This window comes from Tetrao urogallus (assembly GCF_951394365.1).
Source record: "Tetrao urogallus genome assembly, chromosome: 1".
Lineage (NCBI taxonomy): Eukaryota > Metazoa > Chordata > Aves > Galliformes > Phasianidae > Tetrao > Tetrao urogallus.
Window position 1 is genome coordinate 132,730,206 of NC_136813.1, and position 19,302 is coordinate 132,749,507.

General features: G+C 43.5%; 1 protein-coding gene across 1 annotated transcript in view; it reads right to left on the bottom strand.

The window, feature by feature from the left end:
- Positions 1–19,302, bottom strand: part of CECR2 (CECR2 histone acetyl-lysine reader) — a gene marked incomplete at both ends in the record, with an annotated part of 92,679 nt that overhangs the window by 34,766 nt on the left and 38,611 nt on the right. Inside the window, one exon of the mRNA XM_079550854.1 lies at positions 11,041–11,135. Coding sequence (XP_079406980.1) covers positions 11,041–11,135 — 95 coding nt within the window. The remainder of the gene's footprint in view (positions 1–11,040; positions 11,136–19,302) is intronic.

The following is a 19,302-nucleotide window of genomic DNA, read 5'->3' on the forward strand; positions in this document are numbered from 1 at the left end:
AAGGACAGAAGAGTTGGGTTTGTCACGTCTGGTGGGTTACTTGAAGGATGAGGAATACATGTATGGCTAATTACATACACACTGGCTGCATTTGAGCTTTAGGCAGGAACAGGGGTTGTCTGCGTGTTTTTGTTTGATTAGAGAAGGGAACAAATAAGAATATGAACAGCAACAAAACCAGAGAAGCCAGAAACATCCCAAACAACAGCTGAAAGTGTACGGTGGCAAAGGAAGAAAAGTCCTGGGTGTGAAAGGGATGAGGACAAGGATGCATATACTGCCCAGACAAAGTAACAGAATATTAATGATAAAATAAAACTTACTTAAAACGTAACTCTTCTTCACTGCCAGCTCAACTCCTTGCTCAGCTGAGTCTCCATGAAGGGAAAATTTATGCTCTCAGTACAAACAGAATTTCGGTCCAGAGGTACAGTCAACAGGAACTCCCTCCCCCATTACTGATGCTGCAATTCGACTGAAAACTTATAATTGCAAATCAATGGTTTTGGATAACTGGGATAAAAGGGGGAAAGAAAACTAATTTTGCTGGAAGATCCTGAAACCTCACTGTGGTGAGCACATAGTTGTTGCTAAGTAAATATGTGAAGACATATGTGAATCAAAGTAGCGATAGATACACAGAAAGTATTGTTGGCCTTAAAGATTTACAAGAAGGTAATTTGAGACAATTTTAAAAACCTTTTTTCCCACCCCCCTTAATTGTAGTACTGCATAAATATTATTGATTTGTGCTATCTTCCACAAGTATTCCTGAGTTTGATTCAGGTTGACCATGTTCAAACCAAAGGTGTGTTGAAACTCACCTGCTCAGCTTTGCCATATTAACCCCACAGATACTGTGTACTCCACAGTTTATCCAGCTTCACCAAAAGGTGCAGTAATGAATCAGTTGCCTTCAAATGTGAGGTACAAGCCAGAAGATGAGCAAGGAGAGGTTTAAACTCCAAGTGGAAATTATTCTCAAACTATTCTCAACAACAACCGCTATGCATTTGCCTACCACCACGTTGAAACATGCATCACAGCTCCAGCATGTGCCAGGAAAGTAATATTGAAGCTAATTTTTTTTTTTTCCTTCATGCCTAAAAATATAAATCTCATTTCCTTGAGATACAGTTGAAATTCTAAACTAGGCATCTGGAAAGGTCTACGAATCTTCAGAAAACTCCTGGAAGGATGGTCTGTCAGATATCCTGCTTGAGTGGGAAGACGACTTGAGCGTCTGCCAAGCAAAGAATGGTTTCTGCTTCTTTATCAGGGGCTGCACTAAGAGCAAATATCATTCCTGGAAATGAGTGCTGGATATTATAAAATAACTGTTTCCAAAAAAGTCTGTAAATTGATGGAGGCAGAATACTGAATAACATGGGATGATCACTTTGGTGCCCAGTTCTTCAGTCACAGGGGAGACAAGACGCACACCCCCAACAGTGTCAGATGCTCTTTATCATCCTTGAAGAATCAATCTGTTTAGCCAAGGGAGCCCAAGAAAGAGGCAGTGCCAGTTACTGAAGTTTTACCCAGAAAGAAAGGTAGAGTTGGTAACAGTGTGGTACCATCCTGCACTATGTTCAAGGTGGAAGAGTACCAGAAAATGACATTTCACCCAAGCCCCTGCAGAAGGTTAATGATAGATAGAACAGAAAAATTTTCTGCATCATGCCTGAAGGAAGCTTGGTGTCCAGGTGGCATGTAATTCTGAGGGATATCTCAAGGGAAAAGTCTAATTGTATGCCATTTCTCATCGTGTGATGACATTGATCTTGGCTGAGAAAAGGCCAGGGAAAATGGTTTTCATTAAGCAATGAACTCCCTGGAAGGCTAGCAAATAGGGTTGGAGAGCTGAGGAGAGTCAGAACTCAATGCTTCCTTACCCAAAGAGATCCATCACTGCAGCTAGACTGGGAACATAATTTTTCCCTGACAGCATGCTAAGTAAAGTGGAAGGAATCTCCTGAGACTCCAAAGTGCACTTTTCTGCCAGGCTCAAAATCAGAAAAACACGCCACAGAATGTCAAGGGAAAGAAGAGATGTCCAGAGGCTCAGCATCAGCACCAGGATGTGTGCTGAAGGTACTGGTGCACATGCATCCCACGATCAGGAAGGTAAGCAATGCAGTGTCATGATGACCAGCACTGAGATTAGAACACGGGTGCACTAGGCAGAGAATACACTAATCTGTAGGACACAGCTGGTCTCCTGGTGAAACATTAGATCACCAAGAGAAGATTAAGCAGCACTGATGCCAAACTGGAGACTTTACAAGCACAGCAGCAGGCAGTAGGCTTGATGACACTGACAGACTTAATGGATCAGTAAATTATGTCACTCTTTGGATGCAACTGAAAAGCAAGGAACCAAGGTTCTCCTTAGAGCATACGCTCACAAGGCAATAAATCTGAGACACACCAATTCCCAGGGTTAGTTTTAGAGCTTAAGGAGCAGTTTCGAGGCCTCAAAACAAAACTATCCTGGACACTTCTGAGCACAACTCAACAAAGGGAGATGCCTTCCTTTCACACATAGGAGGCTGGTTTTATTAAAAGGAGTCAGACAAAGCTGGAAGCAAAGTGCTGATCCTGAAAGGCCCTGATGAGCAGGTGAGAGAGAAACTCCTCCAATCACAGCACAGATGGTTGCCTCCCATCACTGACAGTTGCCTCCCAGCACCCTTCAGGAATCTGGAATGCTGCATTCTTCTCCACTCAGCTCTTTCCACCTCAGGCTTATCAGGCATTGAGGATGGGAATCATTCCTAGGCATAACGATGGCACAGCACAGACAGCTTTCGAAGCCTGGGGGCTTCTGCATTGCTACTCTGTCAAGTACCTTGGGCTTTGAATAACAAATGGCTGTCCCTTGAGGGACCAAAAAGAAGAAAAAAGAATTGGTGTTAGAAGTATTTATTAGCTAACCAAAGAACTATCCACAAGTTATTAGATACAATAAAAAGGGAGAGAGAAGGATCTGGGTGCTCAAGGGGGAAATGAGTACCCTTGGGAAAGCTAGCTCTGTCCATCTGTGTCAGTGGCGATGCTGGGGAGGCTGGGAGGCCAGCCAGCTACGGCTTTGAAGGGCTTGGCTAAGAGGGGCTTTGATTTACATAGGCTGGGTGCATAGCCAGTGCCTACTTATCTGACCTGGAAGAGACGTGCGGCCCTTCAAGGAGCAATCTCTGCTGCCACACAGACACAATTATGTACGAGAATCGCTGTGCTCTGACCACACTGTCTCCAGGTGCACAGCTTGACTCTTAGTACTGAGTTATTTCCCCTCCTTTTTGTGGCTTACTCTACGTGACCTTGGCAACCAACCACATACTGCGCATGCTCAACAACAAGCTGCTCCAAAAGTGATGAAATGAATGTTAAGGCATAGTACCTCCTGTCTCAGTAGGGATGAACACAGCTTTCTGGATGGTCAAGGACAATGGAACATACCTAGAGCCTGACTTTCACCTGCCGATCTGATACAACAGCAAACACTTTGGTCCATTTGTTGTGGCACTTCATTTCTCCCACCAATTACCTTAAAAGCACCACCCAGGCTTCAGTCTGTGCTTTCTGATTTTCATCTCTATACCTTTTTCTTTCTACTCCTGTTATTTGATGGTGACACTCATTCCAAAGAGAAGCAGATCAACTCCTGAGAGCTGGAGCTGATCAGCTTAAGAAAGACACAAATACATCTCTTATATTCTGAAAGAGCAAATAAGAATGATGCTCATTGTGCTTCACATTCAGACTGGAAGAGGATCATTACTTACTATTCATTCCTGGTTCCTTGAAGAACAAGAGGAGCCAGCTTAATGCTGCACTGTTCATTCTTAGCGCTCACCAACAGAAACCATGCTTCCAAATTATAGCCATAAGGAAGCTCAACAGTGTTGCTGCACTGTAAACTATTCTGATTGTTTAGGGGTTGTAGGGAGGACCTTAGGGTATTATAGTGATGATGAGCACTGAGGAGAAGGAGCTGGACTTATTTTGCTGATGATTATGAGGAAATAGGACACATTTGTGTATTATGGCACAAATGCATTTGAAACAAATCCTTATTTGCCTTGCTGCTCACAGAAAGATGCAGTTAATGTGAGAGAAGAGAGTCCTTTCTGAGGCAAAAAATACCTGGCATAGGGGTGGTCTTCGAGCAAACAAGCTTAGCAAATTCTTGTCCTAGAACCAGCCCTGCAGTATTCTGGGGGACAAGAAGTAAGAACAAGTTTTTACAGATAAGCAAGTAGATCTTCAAAAAGACTTTTTGTGTATTTGTTTCAGAACAGGCTTTTCCTCTTTTCTCCAAAAGTTTAAACTACCTGTGCTGCTTGAGTAAAAAGGAAACGGAGTAAGGATAGAAGATAAAACAAGGTAAAACTTTACTAAGGTAAAAAAACTGAAACTGATTGTAGTAGATTCTTAGCTGGCCAGTACCTACCTCAGATAATCATCAAGCTCACTGGGGTTAAAAAGGCTCCAGAAAACGACTTCTCCAATACTCATCCTGAGGCCAAAGACTGGTTTCAGAGCCTCACTGAGGTGCTAGGAGGTGACCTAACAGCACAGATGTGCTAGAGCAAAAATCCTGTACCAGTGGTTTGGAACATCACTATTTTGAAATGCAAGACTCAGAAGTGAGGACAAAGGTTTTACATAGAGAGGACTTCCACATCTTGTCCCTTTTTCTCCGCCGTTCTTTCTTTATCTGCTTCCTTCTGCCTGAACATCAGACTTTCTCCACATGCTTTCTCAATTTATTTCCTTGTCATCACTATCTTCCTCCTCTCGGGAGTATTTATTTTGCAATATCAAAAACTTAAACACACAGCTGTCCATTTCATATTTGAAACAACGACAGCAGCATTATGGCATCATTGCAGTTTCCAGGGCCCTTCATTGACCGTTCTTTATCCAGCCTTTTAAGTCTAGCCACCTATTCCTTCCTGTCAATACTTTGCATAACTCCCTCTCCCCAGCTATCCAATCTATTCGTCTCTCATCCATCTGCCCTGGCAATGATGCAGTTTTCACACACACTGTCTTTCCCACCACATCTGTGGAATAGCACTTCCAGAGTACACAACCAACTTTTCTTCAAATTCTTCTTTAGAGATTCATTTTATCCATCTGAGAATCAAAGACGCTTACTTAGCTTTATTTATACTCAAACTCTCTTCAATTTTATTCTACTGTACTACTCATTAATCACTGAATGACCATGTTATTTTACTGCTGTAATCTCATCCTTCCTTTCCCAAAACCTGCCAACTGCCTCATTTCCACTTTTTACCCTTTAAAAGCCTCACCTTGTGTGGCTTGGCTATTATTACAATAAATAGTAATATTAGATGCAAGATGAGCAATGCAGCCACTTCATCTCCCTCACCCCCTCTAGATATCTCCTGCTTTGATGATACTGGGTCAATTTGAGAGGCCATCCACCAATCTCCACAACATACGCAACGCAGCACTTGTTAAAAGTCAGGCAGAAAATAATGCTGATCTTGTTGATATTCACTTGGCACTCATGAATATGATTCTGACTTAGTGAGGTGGTTTGTGACTGGGCCATTGAAACAGTTGTTGTAATCGAGGTCACTGGCACAAGTGCAAGCAAGCATTGGCTGTAAACTCTTTCCAAAAGGTATTGTTCCCCAGGTCTGCCGTGACAGAGCTGAGACTGTCTGCCCCAGATATCCCCAGATATTACGGCACCAACTGAGGCATTGGATCCATTCAGACTGTCATGGTATGTCAGCTTAGCTATTTCTGCAGCCTGGTTCATCACAGTATCCATGAGCTTGAAAACCTGGCACTGGTTTACCAGCTATCCCAGACAATTTGCTACTTTATTCCCTACACCAAACCAATATACAGCAGTTTCTGTAAGGAAGCAGCTCTGTAGAGTCATCTGCAAAGGAGCAATTTCAAGATGTGAAGCGTTTTACTGAAGGCATTTCTACCAAAGCACTCTTTAAAGACAAAGTCCACATAGAATAAAGAACAAGGGTGAACAGAAAATGACAAAGCAAAAACAAGAAGTGAAATAGTCAGAGCTATTAAACACAAAAGCAGGCATTCTGCCCAGATGGGTAAGACGATTTCAGATTATCCCTTATCTTTTTCTGGTGATCACTCGAATACCTGATTACAGAACAAGCATTAGAAAATCAGTAAGAGTAGAGGCAGTATTCTGGATTGTCAGTTCAACAGAGAGGGAACATAGTTCTTCAGTCATCACAGTGAGAGTCTCAATGCCTCAAATAAGGATAGGAGAGAAGTAATTCAGAAAAATGAGGGCAGAGAGGGAGTTAGGAAAAGTCCTCATTAGAGCAAAGCAAGCACAAACTACAGGTCAAAGACTCCAAGGTTAGTTTACAGATCCAGAAAGAACTGAAGGTGGGCACAAAAAACATCCACTTGGGAAGAAAAAAATTCCAGTGCTTTAGGAGGGCAAATAAAAAAAAGAATAATCATTGAGGTTCTTGAGTAAGCGAAGGCTTTCTGTGGTGCCGTGAGTCAATTATCTAATTTTCAGTAACCATGATGGACCAGACTTCCAAGATTAAAGAAGCAAAGTCTCATGGGGCACAGCAAGAGCTGCGAGATTGTTTTGCTCCTCTCCTCACTTTCTTGCACCTTTGTCCATGTTGAAAAAATAAAAAGTGACACATGTTATAAGAAAAGTAATTAAAATGTTCTTTCAAGAGACAGTAGCATGTAAAACATTTTCCAATGAGAAGCACAATGAAGTCATTGCAATTTTTTATGCCATCGCATTGAAAAGTAGCTAAAATGCAACAACGGAGCTGTTGTTTCACCTAAAGAAATGTCGAACAGTGGGAGTTTTTTTCTGGATTATTTTAGTTGAGTGTACACATCCATGTCACACCATCACTTCTGACTTTAAAACAGCTGCAGAAGGCTCCTGCTGTGGCCTTTGCTGTTAGCTGAAGCTCTGATCTTCCTGTCTTGATACAAGTCATCAAGTCACATTTCCTGCTGGAAGTAAAGTGGCAGTCCCTAGGGACTATGCAGCTGCCCAATTTGTATCAGAGAGATTCTGAATCAAACATGACTGCTTTTAAAAACAGCTCTAAAAATTTGCTGTACAAACCCCAAATTCTATAAAGAGTTCTCTACTTTGCCACTCCCTGCTTTCCAGGCAGGTGCATTTTGAAACAATTAAAAGAAATATAGAGACTTCAAGGTCTGTGCAAAAATGCTAAAGGTTGGAAAAACATATGGGTAAACTCACTGACATCAAACCAAATTGTGCCTATAACATAAGACTGGGAAGAGAGATCATAGAAAAAGGCTTCAAGAGTATCAGTTATTCTATGGTTAGTACTTAGATGGTACGGATGCTACGTGAACACTATTAAGAGCATTTACAAAACAACAAAAGCTGCAGGTTATGACACAAAAATATTTTGGATCAGAAGGGAGAGAGAAGAGAAAGAGAGAAATTGTTCTGGGCAAGTGCTTTGCCTGCCTGTTGCCAAACAAGGACAGCTATTGGGTCATTGCTAAAGATGCTGGAAAACAGAAATGCAGGCTACCATCTTCTAAGTCCTGTACTTCTACAATGCTTAATGTGTTAAGAATCAGGTCAACAAAGAGTGTTCCCAACTGTTGTGATTATGATAAATAACAATTTGGAGACTAACATACGGCATCCCACTGAATAACTGCAGTAGTGAAATTATATCCTTAAAGGAAGTTGTAAGTTACAAGACAGTCAAGACTCCTTAACCATCAAACCGAGTGAAAAACAGTCTCTCTCGTATGCAAGTCTGTCATAAAGAATATCAAAACCAAAGGAAAGCTGCAAAACACAGTGCTCTATTTAAAAACCAAGAATCACAGAATCCTACAGAATTACTTATCTTGTTCTCCACCCCCCCGAATAATAAGCAAATCAACTTAAGACTGTGTTAAATTGTGTGTTAGAAGGGCTCTCAGCTAGGTTCCACTTCCAAAATTAATTGAGAGCACATTATAATTAGCAAAGGTATGTGACAGTTTTATACCCCTTTATGATACATGATTAAAGCCAGGCAACCCGGCTCACCCGTAAGTTCTGCATGCCGTCAAAACAGATGTGACAAGGACTGCAATCTACTGCCAGACAGACTGTGAGAAAGCATAGACAGATAACATTTTGGCCATCAAAGAGGTAAGACTACAAATCTAATTAAACCTCAAAAACCCTCTGAGAAGCAGGTAAACGACATTTTATATGAAGTTTTATTAAGCATCTTGTGCATGAGCCTCAGTATTTCAGCCCCAAACCGAGGATGAAAGCAAGCTCCTACCTTCCCCTCATGGGTGCAAAAGGAAGCAATGTTTACAGGCTAAAGATTAACAGCTCAGAGCTTCAGCAGAAGGATGCAGAACACAAATGACTGTAGAAATTGCTATTGTAATGCCACTGTGATGGTCTATGAGACTGCTGATTTTTCCCATGCAACACACACACCTCCTAGCTGTCTGTAACAAAAAAATATGGAGTGTTGGTTTATCATAAGAAGACAGATCTAAGCTCATCTTCCACACAAGTTCTGCCTCTTACGCTTGCACATTTTTGTCCACTGAGCACTCAAAAGGTCAATTAGAGGCTCAATTCTTTACCGTTAACTAGGGACAAACTGAGTAGATTAGGAAAGCTGAGCACTGGCCAAGGCTCTTGAGCTCAGAGTAGAAGGAACAAAGGTGATAGAAATAAATCTTAAGGAACAATGAGAACTTTAGGCTTTAAAAACACAAGGTTATTTTGAATAAATACTCCATGGCTGGTTGCATAAGCATAAAACAAGCAGCAGGTCAACTTTGTTTAAGTACATCCAGGCCATCATTTTTCATTTATCTACAGTTTTTTGGCTAAAAATCAGTTTAAGGTTAGACTAACTAGACTAGGATTAAGCCTAAGGTTTAGACTGAATCTTAATGCTTCTTCATTCATAGCATCCTTTTGCATATGGCACCTTTCCTTCTGTTTCCAGCCTGCTTCCTTATTGCTTCTCCTGCAGTGCTTCAGAACCCTCCTTCCCAGAGGTTCAGTAATTCCAGTTTTCCTGATACTCTCCTTCCACTATTCCCAATGCTTTGCTCCTGCTGTGCTTCAATCCCCAGGTTCCCTGGGAAAAATACTTTTCTTGTTATTCCCCTGTCCATTCATTAGCCCCATACTACAGGAGGTGCTGTTGAAAGGCTGAGCTGGCTTCCCTTCAGGGACCTCATGTTCTCCTTAGCACAATCTTTTGGAGAAGGTGTAAGCTCTCTATTTCCCACATCACCTCTTATACGCAGATAGAGAGAGCAACAGTTGTGAAGGTACTAGGCTGTACAAAAACATGCTTGGCTTACCACTTCTTTTTTCTGCAGTGGCATTACCTCGTTTTATCTTTTGCAGCTCAGACTTAAGCAAGCCTGTATTTACATGCACACAAACTGGTACCTATACACAATATTGAATCCGTACACACTGCTGAGCTGCCAGGTGAGTCCAGATGTTACTGTATGTGAGTGAATATGCATGTGTACATGTGCAAAGCCCCCCAAAAGACAAACAGCGTGCCAACAACTCACTCATGAATCATACCTGATTTTTCTTAATTAAAATAACAGAGAAAGGGGAGTCAGTTAAAGAGTGCAACTGTTAAGTGAACACTCTCAGGTCTTGAGAGTTTAGGAGAACTTCAGAATGCTGATTTCATCAAATTTAGCAAAGACAAATCTTCCTCTGTTTCACAAAGGTGAACAGATTGAAGGCATGCAAAACACTTGAACTACACACTGGAACTACACTTCCAGTGTTTCCAGCACGAACAAATAAACTTGGTATGCTTATAAGCAGGATTGCACATTGCTCTGTGACTACTTTGATGAAGGAGGTGTACGCTATTGTAGTCACTTTACGATCAAGCTTCTTCTCACCACATCAATTTCATTCAGAGACACTAAACACAGTACAGTTGCCTTGTTCAGGTCCCAAAATCCACATGGGCCCATTGGCAACGCAGCAGTGCAAGAAAACATACTTTTGGGGCATATATACACATACACACACACATAAACATAATCAGTTGATTAAAAATAGTGTACAAGCACCTGTGGTTATGCCTATGTATTTGCCTAAGTACCTCTTCTAAGCAACAGCAGCTGTTGCCAAGTTGTGTTTTTCTCCTCAGTTATGCTTTCTTATTAACATGATTCATGGTAGAAGAACAAATAAAGAGCACTGTTATCACTGGGAGCACATTCCATTGTGGGAGCAGTGATCATCCAAAGAATGGATGAAATGGATGAAATGAGACAACAGTCTGTTTTCAGAAGGCTACTTTACGTGGATACTAACGAAGTGTACTCTTGATGTTTCAACATCCAGAGACATGTGAAAGCACTTTCCAGCATTCTGCAACTGAACTGCTTCCAATGCTCCTCTTATTTCCAAGAAAATTACAGTTTTCTCTGTAAAGCAGTGGGGTCTTCCATGCAAGTGAAATGGCTTGTGGAACAGCAAGTTTTATTCTAAGCAATGCATAGAAAACATTGAAAACATGGAATCACAGAATCATTAAGGTTGGAAAAGACCACTAAAATCATCTAGTCCAACCATCAACCAATCACCACCATACCCACTAAACCACATCCCTCAAATGTGTGATGATTTAAACATTTACTGTGGTATTACTAAACTGACCAAATAAGAGTTTGGAACACAAAAGCAGATGTTCTCTGTATGTGTTAGCACCACAGCAGAACATTAAACAGATTTGCATGGGATCTGAATATTTTTTTCTCCCAAAGAAGTTTGCTTAACAATGGGCCCATCAAATCAATAACCCGCAACTCAGCCCTTGAAGAACTGGAATTCCCTTCTACTTAGTGAAGAATCTTGCCTGATTGCTAGTGACTGCTGATCACTGCTATGTCATCACTCCAAAGCTGTGAAACATCCCTGTGACTGTTAATTAGCTCCCATGCAAAGCACTTAAGCCACGGAGCGAGGTTACTCACGTGATGTCTCTGCGCTGATAGCAACCTTGAAGAAGGCAGGCGATCAGGTCGCTGATAAACTCCACATCATCCCTGTGAAGAGCAGCTTCCAGTTCCTAATGAGTTAAAAAAAAAAAAGAGAAAAAAAATCCAGCCATCAAACTAATTCCTCAAAATATACTGTTAGCTTATCAGGACCAAGAAGAGCCAAGCAGCCTAAAGTACATGTACAGGAGGAAGGCATACGCTGGGTAAGCCAAACGTCCCTATCGTTAAGAACACTGCTACTACCACTTCTTCACTTCAAGAGTTTACATGAGGACCTTGAAAGGGTTTTACTGAATGACACTCTTCAGCTTTCCTCTGGAAACAGAAAAATATGGTTCAGTCAGGTTAAGATGCTATGGTCTAATAAGAAATCCATGATTTCTCCTGTGTTCTACCGATGGACATGAATCAGCAGTTTCATTCTTCTTTATTTTCTACTCACTATGACTGGTGAGTTCATTTAAGTATGGCCCAAATAGCCACTCATAAAGAGGAATTTTAGACAGGAAGGCAGAAAAGGCTGAAAGCTAGCAAGAAAATGCCTCAAAGAAAATAATCAAAATGCCCGTTTTTAATTTATTTCTCTTCACTTTTTTTCAAGAAGGTAGAAAGAAGGAATGGAGGGATGTCCAACCTCACGACCCCACCCTCAACCCTCAACCCCTGACAGAGCAGTGGAGAGTATTACAGCTTATTTCAGCACAGTAGAGGTTGCATAAAGGTTTGCTGCATAAACTCACTGATAAAAAAGATAGAATTCTGAAATGTAGATATTTGGTATTTTCACAGAATCATAGAATCATTAAGGTTGGAAATACCTTTAGGAACGTCTAGTCCAACCGATCACCTGGTCTCTTATTGTGTGCAAAACGTGTGCTTTTCACCAAGAGATTTCAAGCTTTACTTTCAAAATGTCACTGAGTTAGCTACAGTTGTGTTCATTTTCCAGAAAATTACTCACAGTATGAAAAATCCAATTACTACTAGAGTGATCATCAGCAGTTAACTTAGCAACAAGATTCGATATTGAAAAATAACGGAGCCATAAGAAGCTATTCTTTTTGAGTTTCAGAGTAAATAATGGATTGAATACAAACTCCTACTTGAATGCTACTCCACAGACACAAACGGCTAAGCTAATGGCCATAGAATAAAGGTTAATGACCAGAGAATAAGGGATAAACACTTTGGCACTTACCCAATAAAGAAGAAAAATGCTTTTTTATTAGGCCTCAGTAATGACAGTAATAAAATTATTGATAATAGATTGCAGATTAAATGCTGTTTATAGATTTTTTTTTTAGTGGAAATGTATTAATAGCATATTTTCATTATGAACACTACTCTTATTTACCTTTGGCAGAGTACCCAGAGTGCTTCATAAGCAGAAGCCTGACACCTGCCCTGTGAAGAATGTATTAAACACATCTATTACAGGAAATCTTGAGGCAGAGAAAGAACAAGGGGCAGCCTAAGCCTAACACAGCATCCCTGCTGCGAGATAGAAAATGTCCCAGGAATCTCAGTTCTGGCCTCAAGATGACTATTCTGCCTAATGAGAAGTTGATGCAAAAAGTACAGTTACTGCTTGCCATCACTCAGATGGAGTGATGTTATTGCTATATAAACAGCAATCATGCTATGTAAATAATAATCACCAAATGAATTCTCTTGGTAATCAGCTAGTATTTTGGAGGCACTGACTTATTTTGTTTGTGAAGGACTTTGGCAGTCATCTGCCCTCTAACAAAACACACTTGAGAGGAGAAGAATAACTTAAAAAAAAAACAAAAAAAAAAGAAAGAAAGAAAAAAAAAAAAGGTATGCAATGTGCTAAGACACCTCCAGAAATGTTCAGGTAGGTTATCACAGGGACCTTGTAAAAAATGAAATGTGAGGAGTCACAGGAAAGGGTAAAACAGTAAGCCTCCAATTGAGGATATCCCTCCCCCTTTCCCTCACCCATAGTACACTTGTGCACTAAAGCCGTCAGTCACCAGCCTGCCTTTGCTGGGATGTGACAGCCTTTTGTAGGAAGGGATATTTAAATTGCTTCCCGTGAGCCCTTTCAGCCTGCTGTTTGACTAGCACTCATTAAACAGCGGCCACAATCCCCTCAGATAGTCCTGTATTGCAAGCGATTGTTCTCCAGGCCCAGCAGTGACCTTTACATTTTGGGAGCCTGCGGGTCGCTCGGGGAGATAAGGGACATTCCTGAGATGCAGGGCGAGGATGGGCACACAGGGTGGAGAAGCCTCCCCTGCTTCCCCTTGGTCACTTCTGCAGTAGTTATTTGTCCGGGGTGGCCATTCATCCAGGAAAAAGATAAGCACATGCTGTCCTGTAAAGCCTTGGAGAAAGATACTGATACTGTCTATCAAGCTCTGGTCTACTTCTCTTGGGTTGCTGCTTTTGATAGGGCAGGAGTAGCGAGATGTACTTTCCCAGTGGAAGGTCAGAGAATCATAGAAGCACAGAATGGCTTGGGCTGGAAGGGACTTTAAAGCCCATCCAGTTCCAAACTCCTGCCATGGGCAGGACTGCAACCCAGCAGCTCAGGCTGCCCAGGGCCCCATCCCCATCCAGCCTGGCCCTGAACACTCCAGGGATGGGGCATCCACAGCTTCTCTGGGCAGCTGTGCCAGGGCCTCACTGCCTCCTGAATAAGGAATTTGTTCCTAACATCTAACCTAAATCTCCCCACTTCTGGTCCTATCACTATTAGGCCATGTAAAATGTTCTCTCTCATGTTTGTAAGCTCCCTCATGTACTCTAAGGCCACAGCAAGGTCTCCCTGGAGCTTTCTGAGCCCCATTCAATTCAGCACTATTTTGTACGTAGGTGCAATGCTTTCTGCCCCAGAGCATCTGAGTGCAGGACTTTCCCCACATGCACAAGGTGATGTGGGAACACCAGGGAGCGTGACATATGTAGATCTCAACATTTCTGGATCACAGAATTGGGATCCTCTTGGGTTTGCACCTACTGCTTCAGCCCAGGTTGTGGAGGAGGAGGATTTAACCTTGTTTTCCCAGCCATCCCCTCCACCAGCAGCCCACAAAGTCCATAGAATGGTGAATGAAGCAGGGTAAGGGACTCCCAGGAGAAAGAGGCCACTGAGCCTCAGTCCTCATGGCAGGGCCTGCCCCTGGGCGCCCATCCCTGTGCTCCAGACGGGCTCTGGGCTTCCTCCCTGCCACCATCCCTCCCCCCTGCGCCTGCAACCCTTTTGTTTTTCCCTTTTCTCTTTGAGCACTGAGCTGTGAGCGCAGAAATCTGAACCTTGCCAAAATGCTTTGGGGACAGAACAGAAAGGAAACAGAAGAGGCAGCAAATCAGCAGAGGAAGGGGGGGACACATCTCCTCCTCCTCGGGTAGCTGGAGAGAGCAAGAGACAGGAGAAAAGCAGGATTCTCCCCCTCTCCAGCTGGCGTCACACCTCATTAGGGAAAAGCCTGTTTAACGTCTTTCCCTCCCCCAGCCCTGACTAAATCCCCTCTGAGTCATGCAGTGGCTGTTGGGAAAAAGCGGCCGCAGGAGCAAGGGTGACCACCTTGCCTGCAAGGAGCGCTGGCCCACAGCGGGGTGAGCCGGGCTGGGCGAGAGGCCATGAACCCATTCCTCTGCTCCCTGGGAAAGGAGCGGGCAGGGGTGGGCTGTGGCTCCTGACATGCTGGGAGGTGGCCTCACTAGGCCCCTGGCCCCTGGCTGTTTCAGAAGACGGCTCCAGTTTTAGAAGATGGGCTCCAAAACTGCAGGGAGGCCCAGCATGTGTTGCAGCATGGAGATGTAGGCCCACGCAGACTTCAGCTCTGCACTGGAGCTGAATCATCTGTGGCTGAATTTGATGGGACATAACCAGTTCAAGCTTGGCTAAGCCTTGTCCAAGTTAGTCACCAGTTTAAAAATCCAATCCCTTCAGATCTATTTCTAGACTGCTGCTGTTATCAGCTTTCTACTGCATTGCTCCCAAGTGACTCAACAGGCTTTTGCTGAGGGGTTTAGGAGATCACCGAAAGCCACCCGTGGGCCGTGCTGAGCCAGCCCTAACTCATGCACAGAAACTGCAACACTACTGCTAAATGGAGCCAGGACTTTTTCTGCACCTCACTGGTACTTGCCAAGAAGTGCAGCAAATGCATCCTCCTTCCAGTGCAAAGCACATCCAGTCCATCCAACCAAAGCAACAAGAGGTCAGCACAACAAAAACCAAGATGCAGTCCCAGACCAAAGGGAACAAGCCTGCTGGGTCTGTCAACACGCTTGGCCCCTGAGATGTACTCAGCTCCCTTCAGATATCATCTTCCTCAGCAACCAGAGCACTTTCTTCAGGCCATTGTCATGCTCTCCCCACATATGATTGCTGCCATTGTATGGAAGTAAAGGTTCAAAACATGAACTCTACTGAGGTTGCCAGTTTGAAGTGGCAAACAGTGTTGCACTCTGCCCCTTTAGCACACACAGAGGTGGGTTTAGATGGTTGCAGTAAAGCCATAGAAAGCAGCTACAGTTCCTGGTCCTGATGGAGTCTCCCAGCCACATTATCTTAATTTCAGTGGCTGACTGGAGGCACCAACCGTTATCCAAATATTTGAGAGGAGATTACACTCCCAGCTTCACACACCGCATATCTCACAACTCCCCAGCCCTAACAGACAGCTTGGCAACAATAGAGCTGATATTTATTTCTGCAGTGCTAGGACCACCACTGCTACAGCCTCGTGTTCTCTTCCCAGCTGCCCCAATCCTGGAGGCAATGGTGTAGGCTGCGTGCCTGGCTCTCTGTGTAGTGCTCCAGGACTTTATGGTTCCCTATGTGAACAGGGCCCCTGCCTTTTCCAGTCTGTATTTGCATCATGGGAAGAACTGGCAGCTCTCCTCAAAGAATCTTCACCTTCATCTTCACCTTGGCTTTTGGGGACCATAAGCTGAGCTGGGATTCTATGGTAGCTTCAGGGGCACAAGGTGAAGGAGTTCAGTGACACTCACTGCTGCAGCAACCTCTGCACAGCATCTGAGATGTCATGGTGAAAAGCACATACCTTTTGGAGGAGAAAATATGCACACTTAGAAAGGGACTGTCATCTCAGGAAGGGGAAAAAACTGGAGCAGCAAAGGGCTTCCCTTTTCTTCTTTCTTCAGATTAGTCCTTACTGTCTGTCGGTACCTTCTGATACCTCTAGTCCTTCCCTCAGCTTTCTGTAAGAAGTGTTTGAAAGCTATTTCAAGCCTGTTGTAAATAGGGACATAATGTTATGCCAGGACCAAGCAGAGGTGTGAGATGACAGCTTTATACTAGGGAGATGGTTATAAGCAGAAACCCATGGAGAATTTATCGTATTGCCTCCATGTTACAACCCTTTGCAAAGACCAAAATTCCACGGTGCTAACAGTGCAGGTAGCAAAAGTCTTCCTCTCTCCTAGCAGCCCCTTTTGGCTATGGATGGGACCACACAAACACTGAATTCCTTTCACTCTGGCCCATGTAGGTTTCAAAATAAAAATGCTCTGCAGTGCTGATGAATGTCATGGTACAACTTTCTATGCTTGGTTTATAAACAAACCCTGCTTTTTTGTCATTCTATAGCCTCTCTACCTGAATGCTTAAAAGTCAGGACAAGCACCAGGCTGCTGGTGAACCGAGACCACTGTGCTGTCGCCTACCCTGCAGCCAGAACAGTGGTGTCTTCCTGTACTCCCATCCATGTTAACCTGCTGCCTCTGATCTCCCCTTGGGGACAGGGACCCTCCCCTGTTTACACAGCACGCTGCAGCTTGCTCTGCAACTGGGATTTTTCACTGCTGTGCAGTACAAACAAATGTGAGCAGCTCACACTGGGTGGCTAAACTGCATTGAAAAGAGATTTCAGAATGATCAGCCCTTCTCCCTCATGACCCATGGCAGCCTACTGGTGATAATAACACTTTCCTCTCCTTCTAGATCATCTTGCCTGCAGGGTAACCAATTTGGGACAAGAACTACATTTGTTACAAATTTTATGCGTTGTCAGCATTTAGATGTAAAACTGCTGCTCACTCAGTTTCTTCTCCGACAAAGTACCCTTTCAGATGGACAGGGCACATCTGAAGTTCTGATGTAACAAGTGATTCATTTCTGCTTAATAGTTAGACGTTAGTATTTTATGCCTCCAGAGTAGCTTTCATGCCAGAGCATCAAAGCATTGTTAAAATATTTAACGAAGCTTTACAGCACCTGTGAAGGAAGGGGAGGAACACACCCACATACGGAGCAATTTTACAGATGGAGAAAATATCACAAAGCCCAGCATCCTTACCGAGGGCATACTTCACTCTGTGGCGAAGCTAAGAGAGAACCATAAGGCTTGACACTTGATGCCACTGCCATCACCTTTCTTTCTGAGCAGTTTTATTAGCAGACAAAGCATTTGGAGATTGAGCTATTTCCCTCCAAAGGATCATTTCTCCCTTTCAAAATAATCCCCTTTTCCTTCAGAGCAGATAATCTACATCATTTACCATAAGCCAGTTATGCTGGCTGAGGGGCAGGCATCACACTTGGGCACTGAGCTGACTTTACATGGTAGAGAGACAGAAATTTCAGCCTCAGCTGAACTGGTCACCAGCCTATGGACTGCTGACCTCTTGCAAACCTCATGGTAGACTTCCAAGAAGCCCATGAAAGGCAATTAGGGAAAGCAGGCTCAACACTGGTGTGCTTACATTTCCAATCAAGGGTCCATGCCTTCTATGGAAACAGTACTGGGATCATGCCCTCCAAAAAAAACCTAACCAAAACAAAAAAACCCACCAAAACAAATGAACACTGCAATAAAATAGATGACCACTATTGCCCAAGCCACAAGTTCAACTCCTCTAGCTGAAAATAACCTCCAAAGACAACAGTATGAGAGGAAACAAAGTCCACTTGAATTGCATCCTGTTTTCTTCTCCATAGGAAAGATACCATTTATTACTGCCTAGGAAGAGTCTCTCCTGGAAGCTGCACAGGTATGACTCGGATTGCTAACTTATTAGTAGACTTTACTATTTTAGGCTTACAAGTCCCCCTGAGGGTGTTTTAGACACCTTCAACCCTTCTTTCTTCACAAAAACTGGGTTTGATGTTCCCATTTACTAAGTACTACCAGAGGCTGAAGCCAAGCAATTTTACCAACTGTTTGACACCGTGCCTTGGCTGAGAACAATCACGTGGGCAGGCACAGCATCAGCACAGCTACCTGCTCTTGATGTTGTTTCTGGAAACAACATCACTGGGCTCATGAGACACCTCCCCGGATGATTCTGCTGTACGATAAATAAGGAACAGCTGATCCTGCGATGTCACCGCCTCCGAGGGTAAGAGGCTTCCTGGGCACCTAGTGGGAGTTCTGCTAAGCTTTTAAGCCCATTGGCAACGTAGTGAACAGTCTGTAGCTCCAAAGCCAAGAGGCTCGAAGTAATAATCCGATTTCAAAGCTCCTCCTCCACTCCAGCCAAAGGCAGCAAGGGAGGATGAGATCAGACTGTAGATGCTCCTCATTTTAGGTCTGGCCATTGCGCTCATCTGCTCAGCATGAGCACCGGGAAGAGAAAGGATGAATGCCAAAATCTGGAATGGATTGCTTGGCGAAAGTTTCTGCAGAGATCTCAAGACTTACTGAGAAAATAACTTTTTAAAGGGAATTTTCAACAGTCTTGATACCTCCACAATGACATACCTACTGCCAACCTCCACTTTTTTAGCCCACACATCATCCACAGCTCCTTGGGAATTTCCTCTCTGCCACGACACACTGCTGATGCAGCATGGCATCCAAGCTATGCAGCTGTTTCCCACTCGAGCCATCAAAGCTTTCCTGTACCAGGGAACAGCAGTGCTCTGGCTTTTCACATGGCTCCCCTCACCCACCAGGGTGCTACGAGCTGCCCTCAGATAAGCACCTTGTGAAAAACCTCTATTCTCGTGTGCTGAAACAAACAAAAAGCGCAGATTGTCCTCTGAGAATACAGGTGATTCCCTGACATCCCTTTTGCCCCCCCTAATGAAAACAACAGCCTGGCTTTTGAATGAGGAAAAGGTCTCTGCTCAACCTTGCCTGAAAAAGCAGGATGAAACGGTGAAATGCATTAAGATAAAAAAGGCCGTAAAGCCTTGCTTTTCTCTTTCATCTGATCTCCCCAGCCAGCCATTCTTCTGACTCCCCTTCAGCTGCTGAGTGCAGTCCACAGAGTACCCAGTGCAAACAAACCCTG